At 36.8% G+C, this 18,388-nt stretch overlaps 1 protein-coding gene across 2 annotated transcripts in view; it reads right to left on the reverse strand.

Annotated features, from left to right (window-relative positions):
* Window positions 1-2,039: 2,039 nt before the first annotated feature.
* The window catches only part of HAPSTR1 (HUWE1 associated protein modifying stress responses), a 17,383-nt gene continuing 1,034 nt past the window's right edge, over window positions 2,040-18,388 (reverse strand). Inside the window, exons 2-4 of one of the 2 annotated variants that reach the window (XM_085303340.1) lie at window positions 18,195-18,275; window positions 13,808-14,083; window positions 2,040-5,503 (exon numbers count right to left, since the gene is read on the reverse strand). In XM_085303340.1, the coding sequence (XP_085159466.1) occupies window positions 5,259-5,503; window positions 13,808-14,083; window positions 18,195-18,275 (602 nt within the window). In that variant the 3' untranslated portion in view covers window positions 2,040-5,258. The remainder of the gene's footprint in view (window positions 5,504-13,807; window positions 14,084-18,194; window positions 18,276-18,388) is intronic. The other variant, XM_085303349.1, reaches the window with a different exon arrangement.

Below are 18,388 nucleotides of genomic sequence, written 5' to 3' on the forward strand. Positions count from 1 at the left end.
TATTTTTGTGGTTATAAAGTGGTCTGAAGAGCATCACCAATTTATAAAGAGGCAAAAAACAAATGGAGTTACTGTGTAAGACCAAGTAATTCCTCAGCCGAACAGCAATRAGATTGCCTTATAGGTAAGGCTCAACGAATTCACTTAAAAATGACAATGCTATATTAAAAGAACTATCAGCATTTAAACATTGCAGTGACAAATCATGAAGTGACTCATTATATACACTTTAACTTTTCAAAGCTGACCATACTCTGTGAGCCTGAGTATGCATGGTTGTATGGCAAGAACTGGAGATGACCCTACCAAAACTCCAGTAGAACCTTAAAGATTCTTAGTATACCTAGCTTAGCTACAAACATTTTGTATTCTCTGCTTTGACATTTTATGCAGAAGACATTAGATGTAGAGAATGGGAAGAATTCTCATAGCTTAAGTTTCAGAATTGGAAGAGCATCATGATTTGTTTTCTGACAAGGCAGCAACATTAGATGGTGTGAGACCATTAACAATTCAAATAAAAACCTTAAGATTTGTTCTCACAGTGTACTGGTAAGTGAATACTCTGCTCATGTGATATCCAGAGCCAAATTCACATATGGTTTCTTTACACTTAAAAGTTGGTACAAGATAGGTGAAATCTTACAAAGTAAGATTTAAAATGTCCTTAGATTCCACCTTACTCAACTGATAGTACTTTTTACACTTAAGTCCACAATTTTCTACAAACCACATGTAAGCCAAGACCTAACAGCTGACTCCTGATCATTCCTCCACCACACTCCATCTTAGTCAATGAAAATACAGCCCTTATATAAAGGAGGCAAAAATCAAAAAAGAATATACAGCTTTGAATAAGCAAGCAGCATCACTGGTGATGGTAGTCACATAAGAAACATTAGAATCTGAATCTTACCACTCCAGAAACTTGTTCTGTAAGTCTTAGCATACAGCACACAGAAGTTTGGTTTACTCACTATTATGGTTGCAGGTTTGAAACAGATCTAGTTTTACTTTTGAGATAATTTGAAAGGGAATCAAGGAGGAAGATAAAAAGCAGTGTTGACTAAAGAGGCACCCCATCATAAGCTTGTGATGAAAGTTTCAGCCTCAAACTTTCTTCAGCTCAGTCCTTTCATTATAAGGAGTCACTGGCTCAAACAGGGAAAAAGTTTAGGTATCAAGACAGCATTACTGACAAATGCCAGTGCCTTCCTCACCACCATAAACAACCAAGGAAATACAATAAGCAAGCTACAAGGCATTGCGGCTGCGCCCCTGGTAACCACATCATCCCCACCCGGTGCAGTGCCTTAACAGAAAAGGCCAGGTGTACATTCCCTATTTCTGTCAAAATATTATTAGCTCCAGGATAACATTTAAAAGACTTTTACTAAAAARTAATTTAAGAATACTTCTGACTTACCCACTGGCACATTTAACTCATTAAAACTTAAAAAAAGTTTAAAATGTCTATTGAAAAAAATCAAATCAAAAAGCTGCAAAATAAAGCTTTCCTTAGCAATGAAGTTCAAAGACCTGCTGGTGTCTCAGGTAAATGGAAAAAAAGATTTCTAGGCTTAGGAACACCCATAATTTAAAAAGCTGCTAATTAAAGGACCCAATTTCACTGAAGCCTAAAGACAGACTTAAGCTATACAGAGCTTAGAAAGCATCACTATTGTCAGGGCCCCTTAACTTTTTAAACAGATCTAAGTATTACAGCTTAAGATGCTTTTCATACTATTAGAGATGTTAAACTCTACGTACAAGTCCTTACATATTTAGAGGAAACATCCCAATTACTACAACCACCATTAATCCATTAAGATTAGCCTGTGATACAAGCCCTGGCATTAGGACAGCAAGGAAAACCACCTAGAGTACAGCAAAACTGAGCAGCTATCAAATTGCATTCTTAACCTTGTTCTGCAGAATCAGATAAGCCTTTTAAGTGCTAACTCATTATAATCATCTTCTATTTTGGGTTTACTGATGGACTATTTTTCAGAAACTTAAAGAACTACAAAGAAGCCTGATCAGTTGTATTTATTTTTTATTAGGTTTATTATGACTTAAGAGTTTATTACTCCAGTTGGGTAAACCACATTTGAGAGTAAGTTTAACTGCAGGACTTCAGTTTCAGCCAAAATCATCTTTGCATTACTTTATTGTAATATAGCCTTAAATTTAACATTTTAAATTTACTTCATTAATAAGCAAGCCAAGCTCAGTAGCTTCAGTGCAGGATGTACTTTATGTAACTTGCCGCACATTCATGTTAAATTTGATGTACATGGAGAAAAGATAGGTCAACTATATGATTTATAGGAAAAAGCAAAAGTAAGCACCATTTTACCAAACTAACAGTTCTTAATTCAGTGTTTMTTGTATGAGACCAACATGCTTCTGGCTTCAAGAGCTACAGTTTGGAGAACAGCAGAATGCTATTTCTCCCCCCTCCCTCCCCGTAACATGGATTTTCTATACTGGCACAAGAAATAGTCTTCAAAGCAACAGGTACTGACTTGAATGTTTATTTTTTAAAGAGACAATCTGTTCTCCTTCTGTTTACCAGGTGAATACATGCATTTTAGATCATTCTGGCAGGGGTTAACATTTAAAGAGCAAGTAACAACTGGGGCTAAATGAAAAACAATGGTAAAAAGTTGCCAAATATTTAAGGTACAAGCAAAAACATTAATGCAACCAGCCTGATATCTAAGCCTGCTTTCTCAAAGAAAAATGGCACGAATTAAAGCTAAACAAATTTAGTTTTAGGTGGTATTAGACTGAACGTAATGCTTAAAAGCATTAACAATAGTTACTTTACTGCAAGGAAGGGGAGAAGTAATTTGAATAGGCTCTGTATATTTAGGCTAGACCAGAAGCACTGTTACAGTTGTCACATGTGCAGAACTCTCATACTAGTATGATGTTACTTTTACTACATGTAACAGTAAAGTCTACACTAGAAGTCGCAGAGCATAAATATCTTCTAGTTGTACAAGCCAGATAATGAATGAACAGAAGAGCTGAAGAATGGTTTTCAGATATGTGTCCTTTCAAGTCTGTTCAGGACTCCAACCTGTGAATTTTACTGTGGTATAAAAAACCCTCTGCCTAATAAATAGTAATTCTAAACAACACATTTAGATACCATCTTACATTGAAATCTTGGTTGAAAATGCAGTCTCYGAAAACTAGCTTTATGTAATATTAATATTTTACATTAAATAAGTATTATTAATTGTAGTTAACAGTAGTAACTGAACTGAATGTACACTGAATCTTCAGGTGATGTGCAAGTTAAGCTATGTAACACAGGTGGGGTTTTTGAACAGTTCTTAGTCTCTCTAGACAGTTTTCACACTTGTCCCATAAATTACAGAACTTCACTACAGTACTGTGCAACTGAGCTCTTCAATTTAAAAAAATTGGATGGAAGCACTATAAAGCAAGGAAATCATGCTCTGTGAGCCTTGAATTCTGAGAATTTTAAATAYAACGTATCACTATTGTCTTGCCTTGACTAGAGAACACCAATAAAGGACAACAGGGTTATAAGCAGTAGAACTATAGTTAAATCTGCCTTAAACATCAGGGGAGGTAATACAAAAATCTGACTCTACAAGCATAAGCAAAAGTCTTGAAGAGCTATATATTAAAAAAGAGTTCAAGGTGCCTTAAAGAAAAATCTTGTGTTCTAAGTACTGTGGATTCAGCTTAGCTGCATTTCACCCCAAAAATCAGCTTATGCTTTCTGTTACAGCATGCATGCTGCCTCAATAAATACCTTTTCCYCACTTACACATTTGGAGCTCTTCATCTCTCATTCTTCCTGTATCACTCCTCATCTAGGCAGAGATTTAGAGGACCTAAGCCAGAGCTCTCCAAAGAGGAAAGACTTGTTGCACGTAAGTGTAAAGAAAGTTCCAAGTAGGACAATGTTCTTTAAGATTGACACATATCCTTCCCCATTCCAGAACGGACTTGCAGCAGATCAGTCTTGATCTATAGTTCACTTTTAGATTATGCTTAGGTTTATGGCAGCCAGAGTTTGATCCTATGAATGTAAGCTCAACACACAAAAGAAAGCCATTTATCCTTTTAAACCCATCCTTACAGCATGTTTATCYAGAGCTTTATAATCAACTTCCAGTTTTAAATTATTTTCTTAGCACTTGAGAACCTGCATGTCACTCCCTCCTGCAGGAGATGGCATCACAATCTTGTTTAAGCTAGTCCAAGTTTCCATATGTGACCAGAAGTCTTACTTGTTAGAACACACACTTTTTCCAACTATTCCCCCTCATTCCCTCTCTTCCCACCCCCTCCCCAGTAATGGGCAATTACTTCACAAGAAACRTAAAATGGGATATGGGTGTACACAAAACCTACCCTTCACTAATACTGAACAGAAAAGCCTATTTTCCAATTACAGGACATCTTTCTCTAAATTTAGGTCAGCACTGGTGCAGTCTGCACTGTGTATGATTACCACAAGGATAATACCAATAAGTACATATATTTTCCTCAAACTGAAGATTTAAAAGCCTATGAAGTTAATTGGGGAAAAGTTTAATATTGCTACTTCAGAGCACTAAAACACACAAAGTGAATCCAATAAAGATCCTTGTATTGATTCAATATTAAGTATTAATTGCATGACCATCATAGCACCTCTTTACATTATCACACAATCACCAGAATTATTAACTGCTTTTAAAACTAAAAAGGGTACAGTCCAATATTTAACTTGCACACTGTTACTATATAGAAACTAGGTGCATGGTACAGTGCCGCAAAAATGGAAGCCTGCAGTTTTGACAAAGATGCCAAGTCATGTTGTAGACGATTTTAGTCAAACTGGCAATACTGTTTAAGCAAATACTCAATACAGCAGGAAATAAAGGACAAAAAAAAGCATTCTATAACCAAATAAACATCTGAAATTTCCTTTCCCTTTAAGAATACAAGTAAGGTCACTTTTAGCCTTGGAACAGATACATCTTCGCCTATGATGATCTTGCTAACTACTACACAATATCTGATGTCCTCTGCTAAGAATATAGTTTAAGAAAGCCGCAGTTACAAGAGGCATCTAATGTAATATCTAAAATTTCCTTTATGGCAATTATTGAATTCATTTGTCTTAAACAGTGAATATGGGAAGATGGCCTCATGTTTCCTTTTCAATAGTACTCTGAGGATCAAGTGGCTTTCAAGCAGCATGGTGGGTTTGAAATTTTTGCAGTTTAGATCATTCTGTTGCGTTTATGAGTTGGTGAGTCTGTAATGACATCGCCACACTGGGCTGAGGTACGCTTTCTAGTTCCACCATTGTCCAAGTGGAGTGCCATTTCTTCCGATATGAAAGTGTTCAAATCAACATCATGGAGTCCATTTCTCCTTCGACTAGCATTGGAGCCACTGCTCACATGAGTAGGAGAGCCTGGGGTACTTGAGCGAACACTTATACTAGCCATTGCACCACTAAGACCTAGGGAAAAAAAGAAAGAGCATTTAGATCAAACAGTAAAGTTTTCCCTCTACATGAAACAAAAGGGATGATAGTTACACAGCACAGGTTTTAAGGAGATATTTTAAACATTTCATTGTAGTATTTGTACACACATCCACTCATTTGAAGCCCAGAAATCCACACCTTCTTAGCTTTTACTGTATGAGCTGCTGCGATCGCTTTTTTTAAATAGTTAAAAATGTGCTACTGTACTAGACTAACACCACACTGCCAACAGCTAGCTACCCAAGCATCTGGCAAGCTACTGGAAGTGTATGTACRCACACTCAATTGAAAGAGTAGCCTATGTCTGTATGAACTCTTCAACAGATCAATACTTCTACAGAAGAGCCCCTACCAATGACTTTCCAGGTTGATTTAATTTGACCTTGTTCCAAATACTATCACCCTACTTCCCTTTAATCCCTCCAAGTAGTCTTAGTCCTGTAAAGCTGCTGTATGACAGATTTTGAGCAGATTTATACAGCAACTAGCATTTAAATAATTTAAGCAAAAGCTTCATTTCAGGGCTCCCACTCCAAGCCAACACATTAATACTATCATAATTCAGAAGAGCACTCTAAAAATCAAGCAAGACCAGACAATCCCTTGAAATTTGCAAATCGCAGATCTTATCCAAAACACCATGACAGGTACCCTGCTATCACTTTGATTTGTGTACATCTTACTAACATCTTTGATTGTTAAAGGAGTTTCTTATAGAAATACTTGTTCCATTAAACAAGACAAGCTTTATGCTAAATTAAACTTGTCTTTGGTAATGTTAATACTAGTTTAGCAAAAGCAGAACTTTCCAAATTAAGGTTTAATAGGGGTTATAGAACATACAATGCTTCAATTTCAAGTTCAGACTACATATAGACAAGCAAGAGCTCAAATGCTCATAMACCTTCACTATCCCAACTACTCCAAACCTGAGCATTATTAGAAAATTTCAAAGCACTGTCAGCCCAAGAAATGCTACCCAAAGCAGGAGTCATGCAAAGAGTGTGTGTGTGGGGGGAGAGAACAGTGGAACAAGATTTATATCAGTAGATTTTTGATGGTCTCTAGAGATCAAAACTATTCTGCAATCTTTGTAGCAGTAAGAACAAGCAGCTGAACTATCCAAGAGGACCACTGTCAAGTAACTTCCAAAATCTTGAGCTATCTTAGCTTTTGATGTTCTCACTAGCCACAGGTCTCAGATACTGTTTTCCTTTGTCCAGTCAGCACRTGTCCATCTTGCATGTGCAAGGCCACATAAGATATCCATTAAGCTCCTAACCAGGCAAGTCATAAATTGACAAGGAAAGACCAACAGAACCCTACCTATTAGCTCCTGATAGGCCACACAAGTGGCTTCAGAGGCTCCATGAAACCCAGTTGTAGGAAATTTCAGACTCAAGTTCTACTTTGGAGAGAGTTGAGAAATTCGGTTATCTGGAAAACCAATTGACAGAACAGCTACATATATCACGTTTCTTAAAGAAATAGGGCTAACAGATGTACAACATTCTAAGCACTGAATAGTTAAGTACCTCAGAATAGATACTCTGTAGGGCAATAGAATCAGCACACACTATATACATTCCTGCAGAGTCAGCATGCACTTAAGCTCAGCAAGTCTCTACTGTTTCAAACTTACTCCTGGAATATCCTTGCTACCAAAGGTCAAAAAGCTACTACACACTTTGAAGTAGTAAAAGAACATAACCTCACACTGCTTTCTACCTACAATGCAAGGTCAGAACATCTTCCAAGATCAAGGTAACATATGTATATTATTGTAAGAATGCAGAAAATACTTATGAGGTACTAGATTAGTTGCCAGAATCCTTAGTGTAGGAGACAAATGGATTCAAAAGCCATCTACAGTAATGGCAAGTTGACGTATATCATGACTGCACAGGTCAACCAATTTCTATCTGCTGCAGATTAGTGTTTAATGAAAATTTAAAGCTTATAAAGCTCTTGTAGAAGCAAAGAATACATTTTTATACAGATTAGGCATTTTTATACAGATTAGGCATTATACAATAAACAGTAGAAATATGATGAGTAGTACTCAATGCATTCCTAGAGCTTCTGCTTAGGGCATCAGTGTTCCTACACAGCTCTGAACAATGGTTAAGAGACTGGCAGAGACCCTGCACATCATTTTAACATCATTTTTCATTCACAATGGCATTAAGAATTAATAGCAGAGGCTGCTACAGTGAAAACTGAGGAACAAGGTTCTCTACTATTTCCAGGATTAGTGCTAAGCTGAAATTCAAAACTATAAGACATTTCCTATAAACCTACCAAACAAAACAAAGCAACTAATTAGATGATACAAATGCACAAGCAGAAAAAGCCCATTCAGGTGCTGCAACTTGGATAACTAGCRCCCAAAGTTCAGACAGGAAACATTTTTTCGTAATTCAGACAGTAGCAAGTTTACTGTTAACTGGTATGACATGTTAGAGAATCATTTCATCCTGTACATTGGAAAAAACAAATGTAATTGTGCTCAGAAGCTGAAGATTCYTGACAGTGTTTCAAACCTAAGTATTTCCCTTCCTCCACCAGCATAACCATCTTTTAATTCAAATCAAAACTGCTCTGAACACACAGGTTCACTATTATTACTTCAACTTAGAATCAACAATTTATACAACTTGTCAGTCAATGTTTATTATATACAATCCGTAACAGTCAAAAACTGATGTACTCATTTTTATCACGTTTTAATTATGTATACAGAGCAAACAYTTGAAATAAAAACAAAAATTGAGCACCCCTAGTCGACTACTGTAAACACATTTTTAGGAAACACTCACAAATTATATTTAAGGAGAGTCATTCCAACTGGCAAGCATTTGTAAGAGTACTAAATACAAAAGTCAGAATTTAAGATGCATTTATAATATGCTGCAGCATATTCCAGAACACTGCCAGAGTCTGYAAGCACTGTCTCAAACAGGCATTCACTTAATGTTCAGTGATACTGAATCACTGTATCTAAATACACATACAATATTCAGAACTTAAGTCCTGGGACATTAAGGATTTCAAACGTAGAACAAAGTTTAATTCCTACAGAGACAGCAGGACAGTGGAACTCAAGAAGTACTTCCAGTTTTAGTTTCATCTTGCATTTCATACCCACTACTCCAGTTTAACAGTCATTACTGAGTATGACACAGACTCAAGTGACAATTTGTTACTAGCAGTTAACCATATTACACAGCAGTAAAGACTAATCCAGAAGAGAACTGTTAACTTAGATATTTATACCACAGTTTAGAACTAAGTAATCAAGTGTGGAAGAGTCAGAAACAAAGTCCAAGGCACATACTGAAGTATCAGGATGCTATTTCATGGAATCAAGATCTTTGAAGACTATTAGCAATACCATTCATTAAAAAGGATCTTTGTTATTTTTCTGTTAACAGAACATGTTTTAGGAGCCATGATTCATAGTTCATTTCTTGAAATACTGCTGTGAAAATACATTTATTGTGAATTATTCCAAGTTAAGCTTTCTACATGCTCTAAGTGTACCTCTCCCCAAACCATTTAAACAGTTAAAGCAGTAAAGTGAGCAGCAATAGAYACTAGAAAGTAATACTCTCACATGACAATTAGTAACTCCACGGCACCACTACATATTTCTATATTGCAATTAACACAACTTAACCACACATCAGTTTTATCTATACAACATGACAGAGATCCTGATAAAGTACTTTCACCTCCAGCATACCAAGACCACCTCAAGTCTTCCAATACTTTATAAAGGGGAAGGCCTTTAAGAAAGAATCTCTAATTCTTTCAAGCTTGAAAGAATTAAAGTGGATGGAATAGTTGGAGTATCTTATAYTTCCCATTCCTGTTGCACCATTTAGTTAAACCAGCAATATATTTTAAAAACCTCYGCTTATATCAAAGACTATGTTTTAAAGCATCTATTGCAGTACTACTGGCAAAAGCTGCAGAGAAATTCTGATCAATACTAGCTAGTTTGTAACTAAGAACTCTCCCAAAGCTACCTAGTTATTAGAATGTTTAGCTGAAAGTGAATGTTTTGAGGAGTTTGGAATGCTTAAGGTAAATAAATTGTTGCCTCAAAATCACACATTTATCAACACTGGTCTAAACAATAAGTTGTTTTATCTGCACTACAGCCATATCTATAGTGACAAGTTATTTGAGTTACTACCAAAGATTATGCATGAAATAGCCAATGTTCAAAATTATTTTCCAGAAGTTTTGTTCGGGAAATATTAAAATTAACATTTAAGCTTACCTAAGTGAGACCTAGGCACAGATAAATATCAAGTGGCATGCAGCTCCCTCTATGCTACACTATTTCAATTTTTGCTCAGCCAGTTTTAGCAACAGGTATTACAGAACATGATAGGTATATACACATCCTTTATACCACACTATACCCTTTCAGACTATCTGAACTCTGCTCTCCCATCCCCTCTATTAGCTTCCTTCTCCACTTTTCTAACTGCTTGTTTTACATTGCCATTAAATATTTCAAGACAACAGGATAGAAGGACTAATGGAAATTTAGCATCTTTAAAGACGCTAAGCYACACAATTCTATATGCTAGGGTAAAGGCTTCCCCTAAAGGAACTAAATCACATGAGTGAGACACCTCAACATTAAAGCTAAGTAAAAGCAGCAACTCACTGCAGTGCTGCTGCCACCTAATCACACCTCATTTCTGATAAGAAAGCTCGAGTATGATGTATTGCATAGTATTGCTATGATTGCTTCCTCCTTCTCAAATCATGGTGCTTTCTCTCATTATATTAGGAGGCTGGTTTGTAAAGCATGGTACACATTTCACAGCATAAGCACATTCCACCCTAAAAGCCCAAACCACAACTTCCAAGGTGGATGACAGACAACCATTAGCACTGCAAGACTTAGTATAGTAGCTCCAGCAACACAGAATGAGAAATCCAGCAAAAATCAGYTTTCAGGAATCTTAAGATGACAACTTAAGTTGGATGTAATTCTCATATCAAACTCTTCCAGAATTGAAACAGTATGTCATTGTGTATTCAGAAAGTAGGAAGAGATACATCTATAGCTATGCTAACTGCAGTGATGCTTGGTGTTAGAGATGTTACAGAAACTTGCTCTACATTTAGGGAATTGAATAAAAGCATTCATCTTCCATTACTATAGCCTTAGTACATGCAGAAAACAAGGTAATGCACAATTCTTGAAGCATAAAGACAGTTCACTTGAACTGCAGAATACAATAAGCACAATGTGTTACCTTGAGCTAATTACTCAAGATACTTCGTTTAAAGGCTTTAATTTTTAGGTATTTAATTTGAGTTTCAAGACAGATTCAATTTCAATCGTCATCCTTCAACAGACTTGTAATGGCAAGCTAGTATTAACAACACAAGTTCTACAGTTTACATGTATTGCAGAATGAGTTTTGGAACCAACCTCTTAAGTAAAATTCCACTAAAGGATTTATCATAACAAGTTTAGTAAGTTTATCAACAGCTTTCACCTTATAGAAAACTAATAGCATAAAGTTAGGTTTGTTTTAAAATGGTTAGCTTTTGTCAGGAACTATCAACTGCCTCACTGAACTAAGACAGATGTAGGTCAGATGTGACAAGGCCTGAGCTTAGCTCTAAGGTTAAAAATGCTGTTTCTTTCTCTTTTCAGACGCAGAATAAAATTAAGACCATCCTGATTCCTGAAAATATTCTTCTGCAGTGTTATAGGCTGGGGCATAAACCAGATTCACGCATCATGTTCCTGAAAATATTTTCTTAGCTAGTTTTTGTTACTATGGCTTGTCATGAATCTCTCAGGTTTAATTATGAAGCATTTAGAGGTTACACAATTGAAATGCAGGGATTCTTCCCCCCCAGACAGCTAGATCAGTTATAGGACTRAGGTCTTCAGACACAAATGCCTATTAAAAGCAGTCAATTAGCCAGATAAAGCAACTCTGAGGATCTGTTTTGTGGCTTAAACATACCTCTATTTCTGCTTTTCTAGAAAAAACTTTGCTTAGAGCAGCAAAAGTTTTGGCATCATACCTCCAACTCCAATTCAGCCCCTCTACAAATGTTAGAGAACTATTCCATTTCTACAGAAAACTTACTGGCATGAAACACTGCCTCCATCCTCCATGTATCAGCCAAACACTCCCCCTTAAGTCTCAGTCCAGAATGTTTGCTGAGATTGATACTCACTACCATCTTGTTTTCTAATAACTTCTCACAATGACTAGAAGCAGCAACTCACTTTTAAACAGCCTGCCAGAAATGCAGATACAATGTCCTACAGCAGACAAATTTACACACAAGGAGTCCATGCAGGTTCCAAAACAGAAGGTAGTTCTGAGAAAACTGATAAAGGAGAATAGTTTGGGAGACAGTTTAATCACAACTTCTCCTGCTGTAAAATGAAAAAAGGGGCAGGGTAAGTTGGAGGAACACAGMCATTCTAGGCAATAAACTAAAAACAGGTACAAGTCTAAACACAAGGCTAGTCACTGAAGGATTAGCACAAAAGCATCTGTGTCAAAGAACAGATTGAAACTGATATGAGAAACTAATCCAGAAAGTGACTGACATGTAATCTTGTCTACCAGCTGATGAAGTAGAACAGCACATTTCTAGTTTCTGCAGTGCCACTAGAACAAAAAAAATCACATGTGATCCTCAGGAACCTGCATTAGTTTATGAAACAAAATCAACTTTTTATCTAACAGTGCATAAACACACATGCTAAAGAGAAATGACTTCCAAGAATCACCTCAGCGTGAAACAGATGTTAAGAAACCATACAAGGACATGAAGAGCACTACCAACCAAAACACCTACAAATTTACTCAAGAGCACACCAGGCTGAAGTGAGGTCTAAGTTACCTCCACTTTATAAACCTTTACCTAAAGCAAACTGTATACAGGATTTCAACTAGTTTCAGAAAGCAAATTTTTAAAAAGGCTGTTTATCACTGCATTATGTGAGTTACTTTCTGCAGTGGTTCTTTATGAAGTTAAGTTTGTCCTACTGGATAAGTACCAATGGTGCACAGAATTCTATAAYCAGCTTCCAAAATGCAGAAAACTGCCCAGAACTACATGACTGGGTGGGACCACATTTGGTTTAAATGTCAGAGCCACAAGTACCAGAATCAGGCTGCCACCTAGATAGTGTCTGGCTTATGTATCTTGAAGAATTGCCACAGAGCAGAAAGGATAGAAATGCAGTCTTCGTATCTATGGATCCACTCATCCAGTTATTAACTCACTRATCCTCTGCTCAACTGAGGACACTGAAATGATGAAAATTAAATTTCACAGATCACATTTTGAGGTAACTGAATTTTTAAATATACTTTTAGAATGTCTACTATTTATGCCCTAAAGATGTGCTTATTTGTGCCCCCCCTTGAATTTCTGGGGGGCATAAAAACCAAATGGTTAATTACTTCATTTCACATTAGGATCAATTTAACATATTTGTTTGCCAGGTAACAGTACAGTTCAGAACTGGCTAGTGAACCTCTGAGAAAAACAGATACACAGCAAACATTGCCAGTGACAGCAAGGAATGAAGTTTAGTCTTAAATGTATCTTCAAGTCTTCTCAGACTGATTGCAAATTACAAATGAGTTCTGAACAGGGTTTTTCTCATGATAGACATACAACTCCCCTTTGAAGAGTACTACTTAGGACACAGGATGCGTAACTGTATTAACTAATACTTAATAACAAGAACCTTAGAGCAAGATCTGGCTCCCCAGATCAAGACAGAAGAGGCATTTTAGATATTGAATTTCCCCAGCYCCCAAGCCCTGGCCAAATTTGCAAGTTACTGGCTACTAGCTGAATCTTAATATTAAGCTAGTTCCTAGTAAATCACTTTCAAAAAATCTGAATTGTATCTGCACTGATACAAATACAAGGTCTGTGCTTCAAGAAGTTACCAAAACTTGACATTCAATATGTTGAATTAAAAATGTAGATTTAGAGATCCAAAACTCATTTCACTAACTGCTCATGCAGTTATCTTTTCTTCATATTCAAGATATTTGACTAATGCAGCATTTTTAGTAGTAAACAAGTCTAATACATGCAAAACCATTGATTCCTTTAGAGAAGCAAGTAGATACCTTCAGCTGAAGGGCACACAACATTAGCACATTAACAACTGCCAAGAGTCAAAGSTTGAGAAAGATACACTTTAAGAACTCCCACCCAATTTTAACCAAGTAGTACTGGAAAAAAGGCTGTTACCATGCAGAGCTATGGCTTCACGGAAGGGCTGCAAATCAGTCTCTACAGATGAGCTAGTTTCTGTCGAAGTAGCTCGGTTAGGGGATACTACAGTCAGTCTTGGGGGAGCTCTAGAATTTCTTGGAGGAGGAACTTTTCCACATAGGAAGCTGATCAAGTCTTCTCTACGAATAGTTCTTCTGCGTTTTTTAACCCAAGCTAACACATCCTTATTCCGACGCTGATAGCCAATTTGAATTCCTACATCAAAACTTCGTTGATGGGCATCCACACTTTCTGCAAGAAAACAAAAACGTATCTTAGCAAATGTCACAGATGGAGCAATTTATAATATGACATATCACTGACATGGCGTCCTGTCAACCATGATAAACAAGGAAGATATTCTACAGGTTACTGTAACAGCAGCAAGTTAGCTGTAGCAAATTTGATAGCACCGAGTTGTTGAACCTAAAGAGAATGTTAAAGGTTCCTCCTTCTTCACAAATCAAGATGTTAACAACTCAAACTACTTAAACAGCATTCATTTATTACACTTCAGGTTAACCTTACAGCACTGTTTYTGAAACTCCATTGTATTAACATTTAGAACATATTTCAAGCTTGTCAATCTGAAGGCACTTAAGAAATTGACARTACCTTTGAACATGTATCAGTTCAGCCAGAACACCACATAAAACAAAAGGAATACAACTGGCATTCTTAACACCTACTAAAAATTTGTCAGAAAAAAAATCTAACTTCTTCACTGCTCCTCTTATTCAATTCAACTTAAACTGCATAGGCAATTTACAGAAGGGCCTAGCTTTGAACCTAGTTAGAAGACACATCCCCCCAACATCTTTCAATTAAGCAATTACAAAAYGAAGTCTAAGAAAATCTTCATGATCCCACTGCAGATCTGATGCACAAAAGCTTTAAACAGGTATTGCTTGCAGTTAATCCTACTATAAAATGCAGTTTCAGTCCCCACTGATGTAACCGGTCACCTGTGCACCTCAATTTAACTTTGCCTCCAACAGATACTCTTACATGATTAAATTAGTTTCCAGACTCCTGTAAGTTAATGATTCTTAAATAAGTAGCTAGAAACATGAATAAATTTCACAAAGAACAGTAACAAGTAGGACAAATCATACTCTACTCAATTTCACTCACCTTGTTTGCCATAGGTATTTGTTAATAGAGCTTGGACAACAGCTATTTCAATTTTACAAAAATGATGGCTACATTAGCTCTTTATCCATTAATAGATATCAAAATAATATCTACTCCAATTTAATCAAAAACAATCTCTTTATTTAATATAAATGTCTAAACTAATTAAAAGAGCATTTTGTATTGCTGTTTTAGAGTAAGTTCAACATAATAGTCATTTGCCCCAAAAAAAACCTTCAGGGACTTGTTTAAAGAACAGCTGTCAAAGACATTGGTTTTAGGTGAACCGTGATATACTTATCTAAGCCAGTTTTCACACACAGAAAAAGCAAACATCACTAATTATATTATTAAATATTATTCTAACAGCAAGTTTCAAAAGTACCACTGCTTGGTCCAGAAAAACACCACTAGAACTAAAACCTATACTACCAAATAGCACTGCTTCAGACAAATCCACCAAAAACACCTCAATTTCTTCACAGTTTAACCTTGGAGCTTTTAAACTACAGACTGCATAGGTACACATAAAATACACTAACACATTACTTCCTTTTATGTACTCTAAGATTAAAAGCATTTTGCCTATGCTATTTTGTAATCAAAAGACTTGAAGATTTATGACTGCTAATTTCTGTCAAAGCAGTGCCAACACAACAGATTATTCCTTCAGCCATTTTCTATTTCACAATAGCAACTATTCTGATGCATTCTCACTAATAAAAGCTACTAAAACTCTGGAACTAGTTTGGAAATTGACACCACCTTTAATCACTTCCCAACACCCATGAACAAGCCCCCTCTGAGGTGAGGAGCCCAGCTTTAAGCATGTCAGCAATCTGCTTTCCTCAYATACAACAATGCTTTACAAAGCGCTAACTATGAACTAGTTAAGAGGTCAAACACTGAATGCTGATGCAGACTGGAAAAATGAAGTCTTCACTCCCCGGAAAAGATTAGATTTTATGTTAAAAACTACAACTGCTTTGTCTACAAAGTTAAGCTACTGAGAGACAAGCAGTCAAGTCTCCTTTATTATGAAGCTAGAAAGTACAAACCAACATTGCAAAACATACCATAGCATTTAATCAAAAAAGGTCAAATGTAGCCTCAAAAACCATATTTCAGTGTATACCTAAGACTTTCTGTTGCAGTTTTAAGTTCTAAAGCCYACAGTTAGGATCCATTTTAGTAAAAATCTGGAAGATAATCAGGCAAATATTTCATCTTTAAAACAAGCTCTCAATTAGAGCTGAACAAAAAAAATTCATGATCCAAAACCTGCACAGATTTMAAATATTGTATTTTAGTCTTTTAATCTACCCTTCTTCACAAAAAGATTTGACATTCAAGAAATCATGCCATTTTCCTTACACAGCTCATGCTAAAATTTTTTTAACACATCAAAAATTCAGTTACAGATCAGAAACCAGCTGCAGGGGAAAGAGGTAGTTGGTAATGCTCATCATCCCAAGTATTCCTTCAATGTTTTGACAAATTCCTCCAAAACAAAAATACTACTGAGACAACAGAASACTTCTAAAGAGCAGCATTCATCACTAGAAAGGCAAGTTCCCATTAGGAGAGGCTCATGCTTTCCTAGYATGCAAGTGTATAGGTTGTTCCACTGTGTTCTCTGTAAGTTCCTACTAAGGGGATCCATCCACTTGGGAGTCTATTAGAAAAAGATAGCAGCTCTGAGTAACTGAGGCACCAAGCATTAGCACCAAAACAAACTTTCTTGAAGTAGATTTTTTAGTGTAGGTTTTTAAGGTATTAAGTTACARCTGACTGAACAGCTTCCTAGTTAAATTCCAGTTTCTCTAATCACTGACAAACCATACATACTTCTTGTTAATCACACTACAAGAAGGAGGCTCAGTTTGCCCATAACACAAAGTAATCAAGTGATCTAAGCAAACAAACAGCTAGAGCCCTGACAATAAGGATGCTCTAAAGGACAATATTGCCATTGGTAAGAAAAGACTAATTATCCCAGATAACTTGTTAACATTACCTCTTGGTATTCTAGCACCATCCTCAAGTGACTAGTGTCCATGTTACAGTGACCCACTGCCTCAGGCCAACACCTTTCTTGTAATGTAATTTGCTGCCCCTTAACAATGACCTATGATACATACACAACATTTGCACAGACTTTTCTGCAAGAGAATCAAGTCTCACAGTGAGGTTTACATCTATGTTCCTTCCTCCTTGGTCTCTTCATGTTTGACAAACCTGATCAACTCTCAAATACATTATAAAGTTCAACTGCTTAACGCAAACCTATATATTGGGAAACTAGAGACAAAAACACGCAGGCCAAGATATAGTTCTATTCACACAGGAATGTATCCCATAGTTTAATGATTTTTGAGTTGTAAGTCAAAAAAGCAACAATTTGCAACTTTTTTTAAAAGCTTTTTTTCCTTTCTGGTGGTGAAGGCAGTAATAATTGTAATGATGCTGCACCAACTCAAATTGGTACAAATTTTACTTGCACCTATCATTTTTGTGTGAACTTTTAAACTAAAAACCAACAGTTGATTCTTCTACAGAGAAGTCTTCCATTAACCGTAACAGTAGCAGGATTTAGAAAAAAGTAATGACAGACAAATRTAAGACAAAATGCCCAAAAGCATATCCGCATACAATGTAGGTTAGCATTACTTTCTCATAGTCACCCTACGCACAGTCAAAATAACAGTCTGGTGCTTAAAATAAACTGGGGGCTTATTTAAGAAGTTYCACTGTCACAAGTACATAAAGTTTTATTTTTGTCACATAACATCCACATAAGATGTTACAAACACTAAACCCAATTTATGCTTCACCTGAAATGTGAATGCATCATACTGCCATCCCCACATTTAGAAGGCCTTATAGTAGACAAGAACACATGAAATTTCAGCACTATTTAAAAAGCTATTGTACTCTTGTCCTGAAATCATCAAGGATAGCCACACTGAAGGCATCCTTTTTGCAGGAGTCTAGAAATAAAATTGCTTTTAAGTTACTAGTCACCAACATGAGGCAACAGAAAAGATTCAACTATTGTCAGCCAAAGTGGCCCAGGGAAAAACCTGCAAGATCCAGGAAGCAGTCTCGGGTTAGATTTTATCATGGTGAATAAGAGACATTAACAGGCCCCGCTTATGAGTAAGCCGGGCAGGCGGCCGAGCGGGGCTCGGCTCAGCTCGGGGGGGTGGGCAGCCGGGGCAGCCCTTACCTTTGTAGAGGTTGGTGACTGCGGTGGCGGCGTTCTGGAAGGGGACCCAGAGGGAGAGCCCTGGCTGCTGGCATACCCGGTCTGCAGGGAGGCAAGGACACACGCTGTTTATTTTGGAGTCGCCGACTCCGAACGGCCATGTTAGGTTTCGCCATTTTGTTCCACCTTCCGAAGGCACCGCGGGATCCGGGCCG

This window comes from Rhea americana, unplaced genomic scaffold (assembly GCF_003343005.1).
Source record: "Rhea americana isolate MKP2758 unplaced genomic scaffold, rheAme1 scaffold_10, whole genome shotgun sequence".
Taxonomy (NCBI): Eukaryota; Metazoa; Chordata; class Aves; order Rheiformes; family Rheidae; genus Rhea; species Rhea americana.